General features: G+C 46.1%; 1 protein-coding gene across 1 annotated transcript in view; it reads right to left on the reverse strand.

The window, feature by feature from the left end:
* PLXNB3 (plexin B3) overlaps nt 1-25,922 on the reverse strand; it is a 93,424-nt gene that overhangs the window by 52,297 nt on the left and 15,205 nt on the right. The window contains exons 2-3 of the mRNA XM_063432713.1: nt 1,771-2,817; nt 1,501-1,680 (exon numbers count right to left, since the gene is read on the reverse strand). Of these exons, the coding sequence (XP_063288783.1) occupies nt 1,501-1,680; nt 1,771-2,817 (1,227 nt within the window). The remainder of the gene's footprint in view (nt 1-1,500; nt 1,681-1,770; nt 2,818-25,922) is intronic.

Below are 25,922 nucleotides of genomic sequence, written 5' to 3' on the forward strand. Positions count from 1 at the left end.
GGTAGTGCGGGCATCATTTTGCTCACTTTCTCATGTAATAGTTTAAATGTAAAAGAAAAATATACCTTTACAATGTTGTGTCATAAGCCACTTTGATACAGTTTAACATTCTACAAAACCTGGTTCAAACCTGCTGATTTTTATTTTTCTTCAAAGAAATTATCCAAATATAAAGGAGGAAGGTAAGGTAAACATTCCCTTTACCAGTAACTGGCGGAGTAGAGGGACATCTTTGAGGACAATTTCCCCAGACACGGAGTCAAAATAGTCTAGCATTCTTCAAAGCAAAATAAAGTAATGTGTGACTATCAGGAGATTTCCAGACAAATACAGAACCTTCTTGAGATCAGTGTACAAACGGATCCCCGGATCGCACTATTGGAAAGCAGGGCTAAAATGCTTGATACAATTAGTAACAAATTGCTAGTTAATAAATGCCTGGATACTAAATTCTGCATTGGCAGTGCTTGGGTTGGTCCATCTCAATCACATTTTCTGTGAAAGGTCAAATTTTATATATGTAATGGAATAGAGAAATGCTGAAATTATGCAACATTAAGCCATATAAGGCCATGAAAGGCCCCAACTATTCTATTTTTCAGCCTTGTGAGGGTAACCAATTCTGGAGACGAGAGCCCCATTCTGAGAGCTCCTCTTTATTTCAAAATAGGGGAGCGGATTAAAGCAGAGAAGGCACACAAAGGTTTATCCGAAGCCATTGGCTATACCAACCATAGCAGATTGGCACTACTTCTATGTCCAATAGTCAACCCTAATTGGTGGTGGTATGTTCTTTCTTCATTATAATGCTACCTACATAAACCAAACCTACAAATGTTAACACAGCAATTAGAGTGTTCTGGTTATTCTGAAAAAGACACTATAGTCACTACAACCAACAACTACAGCTTAATGTAGTGGTTCTGGTGTCTATAGCCTGTCCCTGCAGGCTTTTTATTTTAAACAATTCCTTTTCAGAAAAACAAAAAAAGACAGTCAACATTGCTGGGTAGTTACACCTCCAGTGGCAGTCACTCAGACGGCCACTAGAAGTGCTTTCTGTGTCAGTGGTGCACACTGTGCAGTACTGGCATTCAGCATCTCCACGCTCTGCATCAGAAAATTGATGATCTCAGCCAAGGAGACAGAGTCAGGCGGGACCAGCCGTGGCGAGACTGGCACAGCATGAGAGAAAAGGCAAGTAAAATTACCTTTAACCTCGAGAGAGAGAGGGGTGCCAGGGACCTGATGCTACCTTCCAGCACTATAGTGTCTGGAATACAGGTTTGCTTTCCTGACACTATAGTGTTCCTTCCGTAATACATAAACAAATGTCTAATCGTTTCATCAATGTCGTGTGCAAAGCACAATGCCAAACCAGGGGAAACATTTCTCCTTTCCATACATTTCCTGCTACAACACTTGGTGAGTACTCTTGGTACAAGGAAAACTGCCCCCAAGGGAGGACCACTAAAACCCATATAATTAAATAGTATTCACCTTGTCAATGTTTCCACCAGCATTTCCTAAGAACACAATAGTGTTGGAATCTTCAACCATTGCGGTCACAGCAGTGAGACTAGAGCTGTCTGTGAGAAGTGGAGATGCATCAATTGAAATACGACTGGCGATGGGACTGGGCGTATGTTCCCCACCACAAGGAAAATTCGTAGAGGAGTCCTGTTTGAGAAGGGGAAAAATAAACAGTTGAAAGCACTGATCCAGGACACCATTATTGGCTTAGTACACACACGTGCAAACAGAACATACCTCAGGTAGAGTACCACATTTCGAATTTACTCCATACTCTATTCCAGACTCTTCCTGGTCATTTTCCCCTTTCCCTGAGTTAGTGTAGCATAGGCTCCTTGCCCGTTCTAGCCTTTTTTCTATATCCTCCATTTTATAAGAGCAAAGAGCTCTCCGATTGCTAGGAACAGGACCAGAACCGTGGGTTGCTGCAAAGACCACAAACAGTTCTCTATTCAAGGTCTCCAGGTGGGCCGCCTGTGCCAAGTTATAACCTCCATTGCATACAAGAGGCACTTCCACATAAGAGTAGAGAAGAAGATCTTGGCTGCAGACACTGCCAAGGTATGTTTTGTACTCCATTTGTGACTTGGATCCACGACGGTAAAACAAAAAGTAGACATGTCCTTCATTGGAAAAAATACCCACAAAAGTGTTGTTGTAATCCGAAAAGTCTCCCACCACCAGTTTGCCAAGGCCATCATTGGAGAATATAGGTGACTTGTTCAACTGCCTGATTGTAATAGGAGGAATGCCACTGGAGAGCCTTGCTGTTAGGCCCCTCCCCACAAACATAACATCTCGGCCCTCTGTCCGTTCCACTATCCCAACAGTGGAGACATGGGGATCGTTGGCCGCTACAAACTGGTTGTCTCCAGGATCTACTGTGCGATAGATGATGTTAGAGATATTGTGCAAATTCCTCTTATCGCAGATGCCTTGAAAAACATGTCCGCATGTTAAAAGCTCCTCACTGTGAGTATTTACAATTAACAGCTTGTTAAAATTGGGAGTGGATGAGGCCTGGAGGCAGTCTTTAGGGTCCTTGAATGGGAGGCATTCAGGGCTGTCTAATTGTGGTCCAGTGGAATCCTCAACCAGGAGATCGAGATCAGAGGACAGCTGGTATATCCGATTTACAGCCCCAACATAGACATAACCAGAACCAGGGTCACGTGCCATATGGTTGAAGGCGACATTGGGTTGGAAAAAGTTGGGAAATGAAGCTGAGGAAGAGATGCAGAAGAAGAGTGGTAGGAATCTCGACAATTCCAACATCACGATCAACTGTGAGGGCAAAAAAGGGAAGAAAACAAATGTTATTCAAAAATGAAACAACATTGTACGTATGAAACAAAAAGGCATTATTCTAGTCTTTAGGTTAGAGAAATGTAACTATTGTCCCAGAGAAAGTAGCCATTTTGTTTTTTCAATAAAGACCGTCTGCTAGTAAACCAATTGAAAAAGCCTACATGTCAGGTACAACATACATTGGACCACAATTTCTGGGTAGTTATGGTTTTCTAAGCTACAGTATTTTATTTATTTTAACTTATGAGTGAGCTTATACTACCAACGTAACAGAGTATTGTATAAATATACATTGCTATCGCACTAAGTGATCATATTAAGATTTAGCAAATTTACACCAGGTAATGTTGGTTTAACCCAAAGAGGAAATTGTGTGCCACCTTCACCAACAGTATTTGAACTACAGCCAAGTAATAGGATCTTGAAATTGCAAGTGATTTAACTGGGAGCTTTTTTCATTCTACAACTCAGAGGGATAGACGTGTGAAATAGTGAAACTTTTTTTTTTAATGTATTTATGTCTGGCATGTTGAATGTTTAAATTACATGGGATGTCCAAATTTAATTTATTCTTCCACTGTGCATTTCACATTTGTGTCTTGTGTTTTGCCACTTTTATGTAACTACACTTAAAATTAATACTATTCTTAATATGTATTCCATTGTACAGCGCTATATAAATAAAATAATAATTTCACTGTAGTCAAGATGGCTGCTCTCAGCAATCCTATTGATTGTTAGTTATATTAAAAGACTGCAGCTGGCTATTACAAAATAGCCGACAGAACGAGCAACAGACATATTTAACTTAATGAAATATTCAAAATGATCATTGCAAAGAATTTCTATTCTTCCAAGGCTTATCAACGAGAAATGTACAATCTCAAACTTCCTGTTCCTCTCCACTCCTACCACAGGATCTCATTAATCTCATTTGTAAAGGAGCCAAATCTTGGAAGGAAGAAGATTATTAGAGGTACAAATAATGGAGTCAACTAAGGTTCTCTCTTTTTCATGCCCCCAGCAACGGCAGTGGCAGTGTTCGTATGGAAGTTAAAGAAACACACCCAACATGAAGAACGAGCATGCAATACTTAATCCATGCTGCAAGATCGACAATTTAAAATCCACACCTTTATGCCTCCTTAAATCTCAAAACTCTACTTCTAAAGAAAGGGTTGTCCCTTTTGGTCAGTACCACTTCCTTTGCCTTTGTGGGATGACCCGCATTGTCCATCAGTCACGCAACCATACGGATGAGGGCTGTGTCCCTCTAGGTCAGGAGTTGGTAACTTTCAGGACTTCAGATGTTGCAAACTACATCTCATATAATGATCTTATAGCAATAATGCTAACAAAGCATCATGGGTGATGTAGTGCACATCTGGTGTGCCGAAGGTTGCCTACCCCTGCTCTAGACAGTCACCAAGGGTTACCTTTTACTGTATGATGGAACCAATGTTATATACATAAGCAAGCAATATACGTTACAGGCCGCTCAGACAGAATTAAAAGGACGCTGTAGGCAAGAGAAACACTTCAACTGATTGATGTTGTCATGGTGCCTTTTCCATGGGTACTGGGTCTCAAATTAGTATTAAATATTTAGCAAAAGTGCTCAGTCCCTGGCAACCTGCAGCCCAACTCCCAATGACTATTAGGTGCAGGCAGAGTTACACCCCTCCTCACCAAGGATAGCAGGCTGTGATAGGCTGAGTGTGTGTCGACTCTCAACCTATCACTACCAGCAATCTCTGGCTGAACTGGTATGGTGTGAGGTAGAGGAAGACTCAGCGGTCACCATATCATTATTGGAGGACACGCTACAGGGGACCAAGGATCTCTGCTAAATGGTAAGCAAGATGTTTAACAGTGATGCAGGATCAGACATCCGCAGATTTAAGGCACCATAACCATTTAAATCAGCCACATACCTAGAAAGAAAGAAAAACAAACAATGAACTATTGACTATTAAAAACTTAACTTTATTCCAGCACCCTTACAGACTACCCCTGCAGCCTGGTCTGCCTATGGTGAAATTTGAAATGCTGATGATTACTTTTGTCCAAATCAGAGGTCTTTCATAGAGGACCAGTGCCGAACCAGTGCACGAACAACAATTGTCGCAAAACACCAATTCAGTGCCTTTCAATGAGAAACACTGAACCTAATGCTTCTTAATGGGAAGCACCAGTCACTCACCCAATGTCTAATGTTGGCATACTTTACCTGCCGGCGTTCAGCAGGTAAACGCAAAGGCAAAGACTTCTGGCTCAAAGTTCTACCCAATATTTTTTACTACAAATAAGACTTTCTTTGATTTTGGACTAAATACAAGTTTTGTACTCGTCTGGATAACTTTTTTACTGCTATTGTGGTGCAGCCCTACCCCTACTCTATTGTTCTTCTCTGACTATATTTCAAGGGCTCAGAGGGTTCCATTGTATAGGATTGCTGCCTATCTTTTATTATCTGGAATTAGCGCTGACCCTGTATTGTCTTTTACATTACTGCAAAATTTAAACAGTGCAATTTCTCCTAAACACACTGTTTTCGCTTGGAAGGCTGCAGGGCAAGCATTCTGTTTTTGGGCAGCTGCCTGTGGACTGATGAATATGATGTGAATATTCCAACCATTGTAGGGTTGCCTTAACCATTTGGAGAGGAGGGACCTTTTCTGTGTAATGTGCTCTATTGGGCACTTTGGAAAAGGTTCCATATTCCATTTGAAGTAAAAAAAAAAAAAAAATACAATAAAAACATTTTTTTTGTAAGTTTTTTTTTTATTTTTTTTTTTTTTTTTAAACACCAACTTGAATCCAGTTCCAGGCGATCCTCCATGCTATGACTTCCTCGTCACTTCCGACGTCAGTGGGACCTCTCGCTATCCAAATCACGGGCATGCGCACGCTCCAGGCCACAGACCACAGAGTTCTGGGCTGCCAATCTCACACGTATTGGGCGTGCAACCAGCTACCAGCACAAAAGTATAAATATGTCCGTATGTGCATGGTTTCCAGCTGAATCCACTCATCCTACCACTTCAAATCACTCAAGTGGTCATGGTGGTTAGAATAATGCTTTACGAACACAAAAATAGCAAGGTGAAACTAATTTTGTGTTCCATCCCAGGGCCAAAAACTATTCCTCTCCACAAGGCAGCACCAACGTCTGAGTAGAGCAACAGCCAAGGGCCCTGAATGTAACACGCTTTCTATCTCACATGATTTGCACTCGGAAACTCACAAAAACAATGTAGAGTCATCTTCCCATCCCATGTCAACATGATTTTCAGAAACCACAGATCACAGAAAATGTGGATTAGGATAAAAGCCAGTCACAAAGTTCACCTGGTAAAGGCAAGTTGATTTTATAAGATGCCCGTTTGCGATTTGACAAAGCCATAAAAGACAACAAACACTGTGTTTAAGGATGAATAAATCATAAAAAACATCAAAAATATATACATCACACCTCCTCTTCACCTAGTGCCTTAGAAATGCACCTATGCTTATGAGAAGGTATAAAATCTCCAAAGTGGGAGGGAAGCAGGCTTTAGAATGAAAACACTTTTATATACAAACTAGTATGGGGATGGAGGTGGGGAGTAAGATATTACAGCTAGACAATGATACAGTGTAACAAGGATATCCAAGACACTATCTTCAAGCATTTACACACAAACACATTCAGGCCGAACAGTCACATGCTACTTAGTAGACCCTTCTCCCATGATCCTTAAAAGTTGACCTAGTGCTTTACGTTAATTCAAATGGGGGAAAAAAAAAAAAAAATTGTGCACAGATACATCTTTTGTGGACAGAATTCTACAAAACCTAGGGACTTTTTTCAGGCATATCATTTAATGTTTGAACACTTTAGCGACTTAATAGTCAAACTATTACTCATCAGTGATGCCCAACGTTGGCATTCAAGGTGTTTGTGAACTACATTTCCCAAAATGCTCAGCCTCATCCTCGAGAATGCAGTTTGCTTACATCCAGGTAAGAAAAGTTGAGCTATCATCCATCTTGTTCAAACAAATCCAATTCTATTGATTCCTTTGCTAAATGAATAGGCCCACTGACTGAAGATACTAGAATGTCCAGAGTGTGTTATACTCAACTCGCAATCAGTACGCCATATTAACTTGCTGGAAGTTAAAAAGGGGGGTGGGGAGAGCGATAAAAAAAAAATACATTCTATTACATCATTAAATGTTAAGCCTAGGCTCATTAAATGCAAAGTCGAGTCTGGGCAAATGTCCTCCTTTTGTGAACAAGCCAAAGCAATTACGAGATCAACATCAAAAACAACAAAAATAGAACAATTCACTCAATTATTATTAACTATTTATAGTTAATACAGCAAATTATTTATAAAATTAAATTATATATTTAAAAAAAAAAGAAAATTATGAAACGATAACTGGTCATAACAAAAAAATTGCAATCGGCTTTGACAGAAAACAAAACAAGACAATAAAAGCATAACAAAAGCCATTGTGAACATCACTGTAAAATAAAACGCAGCCACGTAAATACTACATATTCAAACACAAAGGCTGCACGCAATGACAATATCCCACAGCCTTGATCCACTAGTAAATATGAATCACGTTTCAATATGAAAACACCAAGACTAACCAGCAAACAAATAAAGAAAAATAAAATGAAAACAAAAATAAAATCGTCTTGAAAAGCTGTAGCTTGCGGGTTTGGATGACTGCAGGTGTATTTACACAATGCTAAGAATACAGCGAAGCGGTTTGCAGCCTTACCCATGTAGGACCTGTGAATTTTCTGGCAATTAAAGGGTTAAGTCTCTATACACTCTTGGATTGTTCTGCAAAGATCAAGCCGGTCGGACTCCTCAAAAAGGAAAGGATTTTCGAGATTTCCTCAGTTTGTAACAAGGGGTTTAATTATGCTCGGTACTTTGATCCCCACCACACCCACCCACCCAGTTTGTAGGCAACAATTGTAGAGTAAAAGCCTAGAAGCCGGGTGATTGTGTCAGCTCTCCGTACGTACAAGTGGAAATTGTAGCTGGACACAGGTACTGTCAACTGGATTTAAACGTCTTATGGCCAGAGAACCGCAGACACCCTGAGCAGCCTTTGCATGAAAGCGAAACAATAGGCAGATGTTTGTATGTGGGGACCAGGCAATCCCCATGGGGGGCTGACACAGATGAATCAGAAACTGCAAATGATTCTGGGAGTGGAAAGAGCCCCCTCCTAATGCTACAGTGACAGCGTCTGCCACATGGTGAGAACTGGTGACATTCTAAACAGGGTTATAGCAGGGTCTAACCCAGGCTGTGGCAGGTCTGCAGAGCATTACTGTGTAATCTGGGATGTCATCAGCCTGTAACTGCAGCAGGGCTGGCTGGGAGACAACTCCCAGTATGTAGGAACAAGACCTGCTATCAGGATGATACAGAACTCAGTAACAATGTAACTCTGTTTCCAGGGATTGTGTGTGAACTTGTCACAGCTCTCACAGGGAGACTGTGTGGAGAGGCTTGGCATTAAAGGTCACTCCCTCTGCTCCCAGGAAACTACTATTCACCAAGCCAGCAAAAACAGCCTCCGTCCTACACAGGAAGACAACTCCTGACACCAGTATACCAGCCTGAATCTCTCAGCTAGTTCCCCCCCCCCTCACTCCTCCCCCCCCCCCCTCACCCCTCCCCTAGCAGTATACCAGCCTGAATCTCTCAGCTAGTGTACTAGTGTATTCCCCCCGACCCCCCAACAGTATAACAGGCTAAAACTCAGCTAGTGTCCTCCTCCCCCTCCTTCCCCCCCCCCCCCCCCCCGCAGTATACCAGCCTAAATCTCTCAGCTAGTGTATTCCCCCCCCACCCCCCAACAGTATACCAGCCTAAATCTCTCAGCTAGTGTACCCCCCCAGCAGTATACCAGCCTGAATCTCAGCTAGTGTCCCCCCATCTCCCCCCCCCCTAGCAGTATACCAGCCTGAATCTCTCAGCTAGTGTCCCCCCATCTCCCCCCCCCCCCCCCAGCAGTATACCAGCCTGAATCTCAGCTAGTGTCCCCCCTTCTCACCCCCCCTCCCCGCAGTATACCAGCCTAAATCTCTCAGCTAGTGTATTCCCCCGACCCCCCAACAGTATAACAGGCTAAAACGCAGCTAGTGTCCTCCTCTCCCCCCCCCCCCCCGCAGTATACCAGCCTAAATCGCTCAGCTAGTGTATTCCCCCCGACCCCCCAACAGTATAACAGGCTAAAACTCAGCTAGTGTCCTCCTCCCCCTCCTCCCCCCCCCCCCCCAGCAGTATACCAGCCTGAATCTCTCACCTAGTGTATTCCCCCCCACCCCCCAACAGTATACCAGCCTAAATCTCTCAGCTAGTGTACCACCCTAGCAGTATACCAGCCTGAATCTCTCAGCTAGTGTACCCCCCCCCTAGCAGTATACCAGCCTAAATCTCTCAGCTAGTGTATTCCCCCCCCCCCCCCCGACCCCCCAACAGTATAACAGGCTAAAACTCAGCTAGTGTCCTCCTCCCCCCCCCAGCAGTATACCAGCCTGAATCTCTCAGCTAGTGTACCCCCCCCCCCCAACAGTATACCAGCCTGAAATCTCTCAGCTAGTGTACCCCCAACAGTATACCAGACTTACCACCAGGCAGTACACCAGTCTGTTATTAGTCAGCTAGTAAACCTGTACAGTTCCAACAGCCAGTAAATCAATCACAAGCCATCCTTATCCTGCTCTAACTAATGAATCCTTACTATCACACCCAGGATAGCCTTCATCACCTCTCCAGCATGAAATAGGTTTTCCTCCAGTCAGGTTAATATTCCTAAAATCTAACCCAGAGATATTACACTATTCATCATCCACCATCTGGGAAACAGACTGAACATTTGATACTATTATTTTTAACACTATTTCCTCCCCCAGGTATAATACACTCATGACACAAATACTATGCTTCAACACCCAAAGTGTGAATTCTTTACCCTCAGGGAAATATTATCTTTCAAACATTTGCAGTGAACACATTATGCGTTCTGTGAAAATACACAGAGTTTAACCAAGTGTGCTTTATCCAACACACCCAAAGCCAAAAAAAATCCCTTGCTGGCAATACAGCCCAATTAAAATTCTCTACCAACAAGCCAAATATACCGTAATCTGTTTACATGCCCTCACCCACCAAGCTCCTAGACTCTTCACGCGGGTAGGAAGTAGTAACAGGCACCACTTGTAAACACTGTGCCCGCTGCCCTGCCTGTGAGACACAGTCATGGCAAACAAATTATATCAGACAATGAGATAACTCCAGCATGCAAGCAGTAACACACCAATACGCAAAGACACAGAGAATGAACAAAAGCAAGAAAAATAAAACACAACACACTCACACAGCTTAAAATAAAAATGTACAATTTTCACATATATACTAATCTTTAAATTGAGGGGTAGTAGGACAAACAATTTTGGCTGCATGTTGGTAAAGGTAAAATTTTGCAATAGACTTTCCGATGGCCACCGCCCTTTGAGTCATTCTCTATGCACAGAACAGGTAGATATATATAGGCTGAGCTGGATTTCCAAACAAACACCACAAAGTCTTGGGCCTATTTGGATAAAGTGGTTCTGTCGCCCTATACTTAACCTTTCTCCAAACTGTTCATCTTCTCTTCCTCACTTAAATCTGCTTTTCTTTTTCAATCTTTTTCTCTTAATATACTTTGACTTTTTCCTCTGGTTGGCAAAACTTAACAATAGGCAAAGTTATCTTTGTTAAGTTTTGTCACTTCTGCTGGTGAGAAATATGGCATTGTTTTACTCATTGCAAGACAATATCTATGGAGGCTCCCGCCGTCTCAACTGTCCTGATTTAGTTCCCTGGTGTCCCACATCTGGGAACACTACGAAACTAACCTTGGGCAGCACAGCGTAAGCCCGACACGTTTCTCATTATGGATGTCACCGATTATACGAGTAGCACCACTAGCCTGCCCATCTGTCCCCATCTCATACCTCCCAACATTGTGAGGCATGTTTAAGAACAGAGTTTGACTTGGTTCTCAATGCAAGCGCAACTCTAATGGCTGTCAGGAGGTCATCTATTAGAGGTGTGTATCTACTTAAACAGCAATGCTTTCATTGGGTTAGCTTACAAATAAAGGGCCACAGCACCAAGACCAAATCATTTTAAATTAAGTGGTCTGACAGGGTGTCTTTAGGGTCCTTTCAGGACCATTCACAAACATTACACGGGTTAAAGCAGTTTTAAAAGCCAGGGTTCACACAGATTAGGAGCGCATTGCAAACCCTTCATATTAATTGTACGAAAAAACAAAAACAAAAACGGTAAGTAGGACAAAAAAAAAAAAAAATCTAAATCAAAAGCTCAATTTGCCAAAACACTGGGGAGTACTGCACCCACCTCCCACCCACTTTAATTTACTACAGGGCTACCAGTCCAGTACGTCTATTTTTCTAACTAAATTGATTTCTTCCACATTAAATTTAATTTGAACAAAATTACTGGCATCCTCGTTTCACTAGAGGTCAGGTTTCTGTCAGTCTAACCTCACATACCAACTATGTTAACTGTGTTTAAATGCTTGGTATTTTATTGCAATAATAAGAACTCGTTTTACAAAATTTCATATTTTGTTTTTTTTATCCCTATATTAATTTTTTGTACGTCATGCATATACATATTAACAGTAGGTATCCACACCTATTTATCCTGCAACTGGACACCGCCATGTTGGCTCTCAATCATCGTTACTGTCCTTTGCACCTGGCAGGTAGCTTAGAGGGAAGAGGCAAAATTAAACTGTGGGGGTCATGTATATAAAATGGCTTGACTGATTTCACATGCAAAGATTGCTTGCGACTGCAGCACACAGAGTAACAAGGACAATCTTGGTTTTTTTTTGGTTTTTTAAATCGTATGAAGAGTTACAAATTTTGATCTGAAAATTAGATCAGAATAAGAGAAGTGAGAAAAAAAAATGGTAGAAAAGTCACAAAATGGAAAACTGTGGGGGGCGGGGGCGGCCAGCCATGCTGACCGGTCGCATGCAGGACAGGCTCCCGAGAAATTCGGCCTGTGAAACCAAATTTCCAGTCCTAGTACTCGACATGAGTCTACAAGACACTCACACGGTGGTGGTAGAGGTGGCAGACCCAGAGACCGAGAGTTTTGGGTCCCGTGAGGGAAGCACGGAGCTTCGGGAGCTGCGGCCTACTCGGGGGAAGAGCGGGGTGGACGGCCGCTGCCTTGCCTCCCTCCCCAACTGCCACACACCGACTTTCTGGGGGGCTTGCCCCCCCCCCTCCCCCGTTGGCCGGGGGGGGGTGTTTATCCCGGTCCACCACTGCAGGTAGCTAAAGATGCATGGAAAATAAGTGGCATGGAACCCCCAGGGCCTACCTTACAAGATGGCGGCAGCGCCGAGCCCGGTACCAACGGCACACGCCTTGTGAGACCACGCCACCCACCGCAAAGCAAGTCCGGCTACAGCATGTAAACACCGCGTGCAGCTCGCCAGGACCCAGCAGTTCATCGCTGGCTTACAACTTTGGGGCTTATGCTGCAACATCCACGGCTCCCAGGTACACAGAGAAGCTTGGGCACACAAAGCAGTTTCCCCAACAAGCAGTCCACTATAGGGACAGGTTACAGCAACATATCGGATCTTCGTACAGTCCCTAATGGAGATTCCTGACGCGGAGCAGACCTACGCCTATGGAGCCCATCCAGCACTTTGCAGACGGTGGGGCCTGATGAGAGGGCACTAATGCTTGAAAGCCAAGACTATCGCCATTACAAGCCCGATGGACTCAACTTCGCTACCCAGCCTGCTGAATACCTAACCAAGAGGGCACGTGAGTGCTCCCCAGTCTGGCTTATGCAGCCCCAGTGCTGGGTCATTAAATCCTTGCAAGAGAATGAGAACTTGGTACATGCTGGACTTTGCCAAATTAACAGGTGGGAGGTCAGTGGGGGGGGGGGGGGGGGGTGAGAGACTCATGTGGGACTATTGTGCTTACAGTTTCTCCCCAATTACATCTATGCTTAGCAAGCTCTGTCGCTGTGTTGGGTGCCCAAAACTATATATGTGACCAGCTCCAGTGGTACTTACATGCATGTTATGCCTCTATCCCTGCTTATTATGCAATTGCTCTACTACATGTTAACTCATGCATGATACTTTAAGCAACTATAACACGCCTGTGGTTTTCTTTTTAGTGCGCATTATAAATAATACATGTGAACATAGCTTGAATCAAAGATGTGCTTGCTACCTCAGCATTGTTTTATTAACAGCAGCTTAACGTGTATCATTTTCATTACCTGCCAAAACTGTTACCAGATTGTTTCAACATATTTTCAAAAAAGTGCAGTTTTCTGAGCACCACATTGTCAATACCGGTATTTAATCTATGCGTGCTGTTGTGGCACTTGACATATGCCTGTAACTCCTCATGCACAGAAAAAAAAAGAATTAAAAAAAATAAAAAATAAAAATGGAAAACTGTGGCGCATACATAGGGAAATAAAGAGGCGCAAACACTCCTGAAAAGGTGGCAAGAACACCGCAGCACCATTTAAAAAAAAAAAAAAAAAAATGTTTTACCAATGTTTGTTTCTACTTCTCCTCTGAAATGTTTGTTGTGGCTTTGCCTTGTCTGTACTGAGTTGTGATGTGAACTGCTAAATATTTAATACAAATTCAACAGCAAATGGCTTCACATTAAAAAATAAATAAATAAAAAATAGGAAAAAAAAGTTAATGATTAAGTCGTTTTCAATGTTTAATTAAATAAAATGAGTTTACAGAATTCCTCTTTAAAAAAAAAATGTTGTTAGGATGAATAGGGACACAAGTGCACCATGTGTAGATATTGGAAATCTGGGCAACATTTGAGAGATTGCCCAACAATATAGTTATTGGAGGAGAGGGTCCGGCTTCTCCACACACAGAGGCAGTCATCCTGCCTGGCACAGACCCTGACCTCCCCCTCCCACCCTCGTCCCTTAGAGTTCGGTGCCAGCACTGCCTGTGAAAGCCACTCTTTGTCCAAGGGGCTCTGATAAGGCCTCTTTGGAACAAAAAAAAAAAAAATATTCTCCTCAAAGCATGCAAAATAACTAGGACATCCAACGAGTGAGTCACCCCTCAGGGCCCCCGGCAACTCTTAGATCCCCCCCTCCTAATTTCCATCTCCCTGCCCCCAATTACGCCAAACTTCCTAATTTCTTACTTTTATATTTACAGAGGTGCGTTAACTCTTTGGGAAGAACTCTGCGTTGAACCAGTTTCTCTCACAGGGGGTTAATTATTACACATTAAAAAAAAAAAATCATATTAAACTGAAAATCAAATTGCAAAGTTTAGGCATCCATCACAGATTTGAGAGTAATCTCCAATTTATTTAGTCAACATGATGCAATCTGGTTTGCAATTCACAAAAATAAAATAAAATCGCTGTTCCATGAATACTCTTTACACTGTATCAACAAGCTGGTGAGCTTGCCCTCGTTTGACTAATAAAGATTGGAACAATGGCACAGTTTGAACCTTCCACTGATCAGAAGGGCAGTTACTGCCGAGAGACAAAAACACGAGACCTCACCCAGGAACTAAAGTACCTCGTTCAGGCATCAGATGAAGCGGTCAATGGAGTTAGCTAGAGCATCAGGAATCCCTTGTAATGGAATGAACAGCAGGAATCTGCCCCGAGGAACCGAGTACCATCTCTAATATAACTGTTTGGTTTACACAATCATTTGGTGAAGACAGAGCTTTGGGATAATCCTTGTAATCTCCAGCTCAAAGCAGGGCTCAAAAAAGGAGGGAGAATTAACCCGTTCTTTTCTGGTCAGGATTTTTTTTTTTTCTCAATACACAAAAATCCAGAAGGTAAACCAAAAATGATTTCATTTTTAAAAAGTAAAAAAAAAAATAATTATATATATATATATATATATATATATATATATATATATATATATATATATATATATATTTTCCTAGTAGAGAGCACTCTGGAGTCTTGTAGGATCAATTTTAACTGCTGCTTTCTTAAGCAAATACAGTGATATACAAGGTACTCGATGTTACAGTCTATGCAGACTTTTTTCTGGTATGTGTATATACATACATACACAGCTCAAACAAATAGGGAACACTTAAACAACACAATGTAACTCCAAGTCAATCACACTTCTGTGAAATCAAACTGTCCACTTAGGAAGCAACACCGAGTGACAATCAATTTCACATGCTGTTGTGCAAATGGGAAAGACAACAGGTGGAAATTATAGGCAATTAGCAAGACACCCCCAATAAAGGAGTGGTTCTGCAGGTGGTGACCACAGACCACTTATTAGTTCCTATGCTTCCTGGCTGATGATTTGGTCACTTTTGAATGCTGGTGGTGCTTTCACTCTAGTGGTAGCATGAGACGAAGTCTACAACCCACACAAGTGGCTCAGGTACTGCAGCTCATTCAGGATGGCACATCAATGCGAGCTGTGGCAAGAAGATTTGCTGTGTCTGTCAGCGTAGTGTCCAGAGCATGGAGGCGCTACCAGGAGACAGGCCAGTACATCAGGAGACGTGGAGGAGGCCGTAGGAGGGCAACAAACCAGCAGCAAGACCGCTACCTCCGCCTTTGTGCAAGGAGGAACAGGAAGAGCACTGCCAGAGCCCTTCAAAATGACCTCCAGCAGGCCACAAATGTGCATGTGTCTGCTCAAATGGTCAGAAACAGACTCCATGAGGGCCCGACGTCCACAGGTGGGGGTTGTGCTTACAGCCCAACACCCTGCAGGACGTTTGGCATTTGCCAGAGAACACAAAGATTGTCAAATTCGCCACTGGCGCCCTTTGCTCTTCACAGATGAAAGCAGGTTCACACTAAGCACATGTGACAGAGTCTGGAGACGTCGTGGAGAACATTCTGCTGCCTGCAACATCCTCCAGCATGACCAGTTTGGTAGTGGGTCAGTAATGGTATTTCTTTGGGGGCGCACAGCCCTCCATGTGCTTACCAGAGGCAGCCTGACTGCCATTAGGTACCGAGATGAGATCCTCAGACCCCTTGTGAGACCATATGCTGGTGCGGTTGGCCCTGGGTTCCTCCTAATGCAAGACAATGCTAGACCTCATGTGGCTGGAGTGTGTCAGCAGTTCCTGCAAGACGAAGGCATTGATGCTATGGACTGGCCCGCCTGTTCCCCAGACCTGAATCCAATTGAGCACATCTGGGACATCATGTCTCGCTCCATCCACCAACGTCATGTTGCACCACAGACTGTCCAGGAGTTGGCAGATGCTTTATTCCAGGTCTGGGAGGAGATCCCTCAGGAGACCATCCGCCACCTCATCAGGAGCATGCACAGGCGTTGTAGGGAGGTCATACGGGCACGTGAAGGCCACACAAACTACTGAGCCCCATTTTGACTTGTTTTAAGGACATTACACACAAGTGCACTCTGGGGTCTGTAGAAAGTATAGATGCTTTTATTCAGCACAAATCATACATCAACGTTTCAGTCAAACCAGTCTTTTCTCAGACCCCAGAGTGCACTCGTCTTCATTCCTGTATTATGGCTGGAGTTGGCACCGAGGCATTCAAAAGACCAGGGAACTTGTGTTCGTGGATCTGGGTTTGTATAAATTTATGTATAATTTATATATATTATTCAATTCTACCAAAGCTTAAAAAAGTTAAAAATAAAAAAAAGAATGTAAATATGTTTTCAAAAGTAACCTGGGCATCTAGTGAAGGTTAGTACTTCTATTAACAAACCACCTACAGTAGTAACAGGCTAGAAGCAGACACAGCATTAGGCCTATCAGGACAGGAACCACATAAGCCTTGCACATGCTGCTGCTCTGCACCTGACAACTTGTCCCAAAAATTTTAAATGTTATGTCCATCATCATCTCACCTGGTGTCCCTCTACGGGATTGGCAAAGCGTTTGTAAAAGGGATTATGGGGCCATTTTATGAGCTTTGCCTAAAACTTCACAAGGTCCACAGCTTCTTCCGAGTAGGCCCAGGAGACTCCTTATCTGGTATAGCCCTATTTCTCTAATGAGCCCTCTTTACATGGACCAGACCAAAAACTACCTAGCAGTGATTGCCAAGCAAGCTACGGTATTCTGAACTTACTCAAACACACAAGAGTCATGTCCCGTGAAGACCAGGGAATGATAACATAGGAATTTCAGCTTCACTAGTAAGAAAAGGGCAACACATTATTCATAGACATAGAAGAGTGCTACATTTTGTGTATTTTATCTATGAGTCACCAGCAGCCCCCTTATAATGGGTATGTAGTGAGTGGAGTCTTTAGTGAGTGACATCATGTATGACAGACAGTAAACGTCTGAAAACAGACCGAATGGGAAATCCCAATCGCTCTGTAGAAAACATTGAGACCACCTTGAATAAGAAAAGATACAACGTATAGCAATTACAGTAAGTGGATTTAGATACAAAGTGAATATATACAGGTTTGGTCTGTAACAGACTATTAAAATACAGTATGATATCAGATAGGAGATTGGCAGGTAGATAGGCCCAGAGGAGGCGGGCTGAAAGCTAGCCGGATAGGAGGCATGTGTGGGTGTGGTGGGTGTAGGTGTCATAATTGGGTGTGTCAATTAGAATAAGGGTTGGGTGTGGTCATTTATATACAAGCCATTTTGTCTCCCTTACCTCAGCCATCTTAGATTTAACGGCGTGGTAACATCTCTGCATCCTCCTGTGCTACCACTGCTTGTCTCACGGCCAAGGGCATGGATATTGATGCTATCCTCGCTGCCCTCAGGGCTGAGGCCCTTCAAGATGGTGGACGGCACCTGCAGTCACAGCTAGCACGCCTGCAGGGTGCTGCCTCTGTGGCTGCTCCTTCTGTCAGCAGCCATGTTAATCTGGGTGCTGTTCCTGTGACTGCTCCCTCTCCTGGCGGCCATGAGACTCAGCGCCGTCGCGCACGTCCCCCTGCCCGGTATAGCCCCTCTCGGGAGGGTCGGGTGAGGGAGAGGAGTAGGAGCCCTGTCGCAGGCCCGCACGCCGGGTCCCCCGCGGCCGCGGGCGGAGCAGCTTCCCGCGCTACCCATACCTCCTCCCACGTGTCCACACGCCGGATGAGTGCCGGCCATGCCACATCGCAGCTACCACCCCCCCCGGTCTCGCGGGCTCGGCGGAGGTCGGCCGCGAGATCCCAACAGCTCCCTGCTCAGCGGGCACCGATCACCCGGTCGGCCTTGGCGGGTTCCACAGTGGCGCAAGGGCGGGCGGCCCTCTCTCCAGGACGGGTAAGTAGGCCGCAGGTCGGCAGGGCTGTCTCCGGGGGGGTGGGGGGTTCTGGGGCACGGGCCAGGGACCTTGCTCCCTCCAAATCACTGTACAGCCCCCCCCTGCTCTGCCTTCCCACTCTGCCTCCCCTGGTGCTGCTCCTGTCCCTGTGCCTGCTACTCTGGCTGCTGTTTCTGTCTCTGGGGCTGCTGTCTCACACTCACCCCACCCTGTATCTGCCCCTCCACTTCTCCCTTCCACCTCAACTGCCCCCATCATGGCTGGGGCCCTGGCAGGGTCCCCTGGGCCTGCTCCTCCTAATTTCCCTGTCTCACCTGCTGGCCCACTTGTGGCTGGTACCCAGGTTGCCCCCCCTGGCCCCTTAATTCCCACGTTGCCCCCAATCTATCCTGCCACTCATCTGGGACCCTCTCCTACCGGTTTCCTTTCCACAGGGGTGGGTGGGCTGGGGTCTATCTCACCTGTGTTGTCTTCGCAGATCACCCCTGGTAGGCTCACGGTTCGTTTCTCTGACGTTGCGGCTGGTGCAGTCCCTCCTGCGGTCGCAGCTCCAGCAGGGCCATCACAGTCTAGCGGCCAGGGTGTGGCTTCCCAGATGGCTTCGCATGCGGTTCCTGCAAGTGAGTATAGTGGGGTACAGGGTTTAGGGTCGGGGGGTATTAGTGGAGTCACCCCTGAATGGGATTCATTGCTACACACTATGCGACAGTTTCTACACTCCCTGGAAAAATCCCCCTCCCCTGGGGCTACCCACACCTCGATCTTAGATAACCAACTTAGGACGGGTTGGGGTCAGGTGCCACACCTTCTACCTCGGCCGTCGCGGGAGGGCCTATTTGCCCCTTAATACCCTCGCCCTCTGCAAGGGAGCTTGAGACCCCCGCGGGGTCATCAGTGACCTCCGCTGCGGTCCAGGACCTGGGGGTCGCACCCGCAGCGCACGGGGCGGCCTACATGTGTTGGTCAGGCCCCCTGGGCCTCCATTTGACAGCCGAGTTGCGTACAAAAATTGAGAAAGGGGAATTTGTCGAGATTTTTTCACTACTCCCTATGGAGGACCTGCCTCGGGCTGATCCCACGGCTAAGGAGTCTGAAAAGGAAAAAGAGAAGTTTCGGTATCGGAAGATACCGAAGACTTTTGGGAACTGGATCAGGGCTTTTTCGATCCTGGCTAGCGTCATAGGTGAAAAGACCCCCAATAAATGCTCTTCTCTTTTTTGCTACCAGGATATGATCTGGAACGCGTGTCGGGTTTATGGCGGATTGGGCTGGTGGCGTTACGACGAACAGTTCCGCCAGCGTTTAGCCGTGCGCCCTTCCCTGAGTTGGGACCAGATGGATATCGGTTTGTGGCTGGCCATCATGACCCGCCCGGCTTCACATCAGGGAGGCCTTTCGTCCTTTCTTGGGGGGGCCGGTGCTGGGTCCTCACCCTCCGCGTCGGCCAGTCAGCGTAGAACAGGTTGCTGTTGGCAGTTTAACGACGGCCAATGTAAGTTCGGAGCAGGTTGTCGCTTCAAACACGAATGCTCTGGTTGCGGCGGGTCCCACCCCGCCTCCAAGTGTTTTAAACGAGGTAAGTTCGGGGAAAGGGGGGATGCCATGGGCGCTAAGGGCGAAGACGCCGGTGGACGTCGTCGCGATGCAACCGTGGCTAAAACGTTATAGAAACAAAAAGGCGGCTGCCTTGCTACTGGATGGCTTTACATCTGGTTTTTGGATCCCCCATCGGGCTCGATCGGCATCGGGTTTGTGTCGGAACCTGCGTTCCGTTGCTGAACACCCGGAGGTTGTGAAGGACAAGCTGGCTAAAGAAGTGGCTTTAGGCCGCATGGCTGGCCCGTTTCGTGACCCACCCCTTCCGAACCTTCGTGTTTCGCCACTAGGCGTTGTACCCAAGAGAGAGCCTGGAAAATTTAGGTTGATTCATCATCTCTCGCACCCCCAAGGGGGTTCCGTGAATGATGACATTGCGGCGGAGCTATGTCGGGTTTCGTACGCCTCGTTCGATGCAGCGGTTCGTATGGTTCGGGCCGCGGGCCCTGGTGCACTGATGGCGAAAACCGACATCGAGTCGGCTTTTCGCCTCCTGCCGGTTCACCCGGAGTGTCATCATTTGCTAGGCTGTTCCTTTGAAGGACGATTTTACGTGGATATGTGCCTCCCGATGGGTTGTGCTATATCCTGTTTTTATTTTGAATGTTTTAGCTCCTTCCTGGAATGGGTAGTGAGGACTGAGTCCGGTTACGACTCCGTGCTTCACTATTTGGATGATTTCCTTTGTGTGGGTCCCGCGAACTCCGTGATATGCTCGCATGTTTTGCAATCAATAGCCGACGTGGCCTGTGGGTTCGGCGTGCCGCTGGCGCCCGACAAAACGGTGGGCCCGTCCACGTGCTTGAGCTTTCTTGGGATAGAGATCGATTCGGTTACGGGGGAATGTCGGCTCCCGGATGACAAATTAGATGACCTGCGTAGGGCGGTGCACGAGGCGAGCTCCCTCCGAAAAATTACTTTACAACGGCTTCAATCCCTCCTTGGCAAGTTGAATTTTGCCTGTCGGATTATGCCAATGGGACGAGTGTTTAACCGGCGACTAGCGGCCGCCACGGCTGGCATCGTTAAATCATTCCATTTTATCCGTTTAACCAAGGTGCTCAAGGAAGACTTGGCAGTATGGATGGCTTTCTTACACGGGTATAATGGCAGGTCCTATTGGCAGCAACCGGAGGTGTCGAATTCAGTGCTTCACCTGTTCACTGACGCTGCCGGAGCTTCGGGTTTTGGGGCGATCTTGGGGACACAATGGTGCGCAGAACCTTGGCCTGAGGCCTGGGTTGCTGCTGGCCTTACCAAGAACATGGCCCTCCTGGAACTCTTCCCCATCGTGGTGGCAGTTCATTTGTGGGGTAGAGAGTTCAAGGACCGGCGAGTCGTTTTCCATTGTGATAATTTAGGAGTGGTTCAGGCCATTAATAATCTAACGGCCTCCTCCCCTCCGGTGGTCAGGCTCTTGCGGCGTCTGGTTTTACGTTGCTTGTCTTTGAACGTGTCTTGCCGCGCTGTGCACATTCCGGGTGTTGTGAATACCACGGCTGACGCTCTCTCTCGTTTCCAATGGCAGGTGTTTCGATCGGCTGCTCCGGAAGCGGATCTGGAAGGTCTCCCCTGTCCCACGGAACTTTGGTCCCTTGGGCTGAACGAATAAGAGAGTGGATTCGGTCGTCGGTGTCCGAGGCAACATGGGCCCGGTATGGTAAGGCTTGGGGGGATTGGGTCACGCTTGAGCATGATTGCGGTGGGTTCAGCTCATCGGCCGAGAGGGTCCAGGGTCTGTTACGCTTGCTCTGGTTCTGGGAGGCTAGCGGGTGTTCCCCGGCCACTGTTTCAGGGAAGCTATCGGGCCTTGGTTTTTGGTTTAACTTGACCCAGGTGCCCGATGTGACAAAGCACTTCATGGTGAAGCTTGCAATGCGCGGTTGGCGTAAAGGCCCGCGGGTGCGGGATGCTCGGAGGCCGGTTTCGGGCGCGCTCCTGTTAGGGATTGCCTCGGTGCTACCGCAGATCTGTTTTTCAGCTTCGGAGTCTAGATTGTTTTTGGTGGCTTTTACTTTCGCCTTTTTTGGGGCCCTTCGGGTCGGGGAATTGGTGAGCCCTAGCAGGGGGACCCCTGGAGGGCTGTTATTGCAGGATGTATTTGTCACGGGCGATTCAGTGCAATTTTTGTTGCGCCGGTCCAAGACTGACGTTTTTGGCAGGGGTACGTGGGTTACCCTTCGTGCCATTCCGGATTCGGCGGTTTGCCCCGTCTCAGCATACCTAGCTTACAGTTCCGGGCGCTCAGTTCTCTCGGGCCCGCTGTTAACTCATGAAGATGGGTCCTACTTGTCTCGATTTCAATTTCTTAGGGTATTTCGCATCGCCCTTGATCGGCTGGGGATCCCTAGCAAGGATTTGGGGGGTCATTCCTTCTGCATTGGGGCCGCAACTGAGGCCTCTCGGCTGGGTTTCTCGGATCAGGCTATTCAGAGGATTGGCAGGTGGGAATCGGGGAGGTTTCGGTCCTATGTACGGCCCACGCGGCTAATAGGTTCCCCCCTTGTGTTTTCTCCACAGGGCCCGGCCGTAGGATCTGGCTGATTGGGCATTCGTACGTCTACTGGGCTCACCAGCGGGCTGGGGTACGCCCGGGTGGGACACGCCTTGGAATTCCTCGGGAGCTGGCGGAGGTCCGTTGGTTTGGTTTCCGGGGCATGAGATGGGGCCAGCTCTTGCCGGAGGTCGTGCAGTTGGCCACTTTCCTAGGGGCACCAGATGTGTTGGTGATTCATTTGGGCGGCAACGATCTGGGGGCGCTGCCTGCATGGGGTTTGGGGGAGATAATTAGGCGGGATTTAGCGCGCTTGCGTGTATTGTTTCCGCAGCTTTGTTTAGTCTGGTCGGGGATAGTTTCCAGGAACTATTGGGGGCGCGCGCGCGATCAGGGGGCTATTGAGCGATGCAGGATAAAGATTAACAAAAGGGTAGCAAAATTCGTGCTCGGAGTCGGTGGCATTGCGGTGCGTCACCGAATTTTTGAACGAGATGCGGCGATCTATTTTCGCCCGCACGGGGTCCACCTGACCGACGTGGGGTTGGATTTCTTCAACCTGGCTCTGCAGGATGCGCTGGAACAGGCCATGGCATTAGTTGGGGGTCGCGCCCGCTGATCTAGGCTTATATGCAGCTGGCGCTTGTGGCGGGTATGGTCCTTGCCGAACCTGTTGGGAAAGGTGTATACTGGACGAAGGAATGCTGGGTCTGGTCCCTCCCCTAACCTCGGGCAATGGTTTGGTATTTGGGCGTGCCCTCCGTGCCAGGAAAGGCGGCCAGGGGTTGGCATGGGGAATTGGTGGGCCAAGGTGAAGGCCAATTAGCTTGGACGAGGGGGGAGGGCAGGTGCCCTGGAAAGAGGTACTCCAAGGTTATTAAGGTTCGGTTGGCAAGGACGGGTTGTTGAGTTAAATATATACATTCTTTTATACATGATTTGAATTGGTTTTAATTAATTAATTATATATATATGAATAAAGCTGTGGCCTGTTTTATACCACATTTATGTTTCCTGTCTTAATTGGGGAAGGGAAAAGGCGGGGGGCGGGGTGGGTGGTACGGTTTGGTAATATTAGTGGGCACCACACATTAGCCACTACCTGCACACAAGGCCCAGAGGAGGCGGGCTGAAAGCTAGCCAGATAGGAGGCATGTGTGGGTGTGGTGGGTGTAGGTGTCATAATTGGGTGTGTCAATTAGAATAAGGGTTGGGTGTGGTCATTTATATACAAGCCATTTTGTCTCCCTTACCTCAGCCATCTTAGATTTAACGGCGTGGTAACATCTCCCTCCCTCCCTCCCTTTGTTATTACTTTGTTATCCTATTCCGTCTTACTAATGGTTTTTTCTTGTCACAGCTGGCGGGTATGGTCCTTGCCGAACCTGTTGGGAAAGGTGTATACTGGACGAAGGAATGCTGGGTCTGGTCCCTCCCCTAACCTCGGGCAATGGTTTGGTATTTGGGCGTGCCCTCCGTGCCAGGAAAGGCGGCCAGGGGTTGGCATGGGGAATTGGTGGGCCAAGGTGAAGGCCAATTAGCTTGGACGAGGGGGGAGGGCAGGTGCCCTGGAAAGAGGTACTCCAAGGTTATTAAGGTTCGGTTGGCAAGGACGGGTTGTGGAGTTAAATATATACATTCTTTTATACATGATTTGAATTGGTTTTAATTAATTAATTATATATATGAATAAAGCTGTGGCCTGTTTTATACCACATTTATGTTTCCTGTCTTAATTGGGGAAGGGAAAAGGCGGGGGGCGGGGTGGGTGGTACGGTTTGGTAATTTTAGTGGGCACCACACATTAGCCACTACCTGCACACAAGTGGCAGACATAGCCAATAACATTTGTATTACAAGTAAACTGCCAAATCTATACAGTAGACCTTAGCAGAGGTTCCAGTATATCCAACAGAGGGACACGCAGAGGAGACAGTAAGCCTGAGATACCACCGGTTTCCGAAAAAGTTCAGAACACATTATATATTAGCATTACATTCTGAACTGTTTATTATGGACAGCACTTGCTAGCCACATTAAAATGTAAAAATGAAATAAATAAAAACTAAAAGCCTGTGGGTGTCAATATTATACCCATATTATATGGGTATAGTACCACCCTAATGCCCCCACCTGCAAGTTTTTATTTACAGGCTGTTCACTGTGAAATAGATAAGCCCCCACACATGGCCTTGCGATTCTATACGTCCATCATACAAATATGGTGCTCATATTGACACCCACATTTTTTTTTTGTGTGGTAGCGGACTAGGAAGCGGTTGCAGGCCGCCACTTGATTAACCCTCCCGCCACCAATGGGTTTTGGTTACTAAAGACAACATAGCCAAAATTCTATAAGTCTGAAACTTTTAACATTTTATTTTGTTTAAACCGTGCACTTTTTACACGTTGTTAATAACGAGGATAGGTATATGGGCCACAGTAAGGAAGTGATTTGTGAGTGGACACCAGGATTTTAAATTGAACATTAAAATCAACTGCATGTTTAATGACGGCAGCTGATATAGTCGGCACCTGGGACTCTATAACTTCCACTCATTTCAGGAAACACTGGGGCATGTATGTGCTCGACTGTTTGTCTCGTGGTTTTATTATGCGGTTTCCAGGTCTCCTGGAACAAGGCATAATAGGGAACCATTAAAATATGCATTCAGAGTTGAACAGCAAGCATGACACAGGAAGTGCAATGTACTGCTATTAAAGCAACCCAGAGGGCCTCCAACTCTTGTACGTGATGCTCGAAGTATGAACGCTATTCTGATAAGGGCCCACTTTAAAAAACTGGTATTAAACAAGGCATCTTATTGTCTTACACATGAGTTATGGGAACAATGAGTTTATTGCAAATGCCTAGGGCTGTCCTAGCTTTTTCAGATACCATAAAAAAATTTACAAATAAAAAAAGCTATTCATTAATGTTTTGCTCAATTTCTTTTTTCTGTTTACAGGTTTAAATATTCTACTAAAGACAGAAGCAGAATGCCATAGACATCTTCTTGCACATCACATTACAGCTAAACGATTACTAAAGGAGTCATCTCCTCCTGCCTGTTCATATTAATGCCCCCCATTAACAAATAATTAACAGTAAAGTTTAACTCGCCTTAAAGGGACACCAGAACAACTACAGTTTATTGCATGTGTTCTGGTGAGTAGAATCATTAGCTTCAGGCTTTTTGCTGTAAACACGGTCTTTTCAGAGAAAATGCAGTGTTTACATTACAGCCTAGTGATAGCTTCACTGGCCACTCCTCAGATGGCTGTTAGAGATCCTTCCTGGGTCTTGGCTGCCTAAAATGCATCCAAACACTCAGTATCTCCTCCCTCTGCATGCAGACACTGAACTTTCCTCATAGAGATTCATTGATTCAATTGATCGCTATGAGGAGATGCTGATTGGCCAGGGCTGTGTTTGAATCATGCTGGCTCTGCCTCTGATCTGCCTTCTTGTCAGTCTCAGCCAATCCTATGGGGAAGCATTGTGATTGGATCAAGCTACCACTTCTGATGATGTCAGCAGACTGCTGGTTTTTCTGAGTGTAACGGCATGCAGAGTTACAGCTGCTGGCTTGAATACAGTAAGATTTTGCTATATTTATGGAGGCATGAGGGGCCCAAGGGTGCTAGATGGTGG

Source organism: Pelobates fuscus, chromosome 9, assembly GCF_036172605.1.
Source record: "Pelobates fuscus isolate aPelFus1 chromosome 9, aPelFus1.pri, whole genome shotgun sequence".
NCBI lineage: Eukaryota > Metazoa > Chordata > Amphibia > Anura > Pelobatidae > Pelobates > Pelobates fuscus.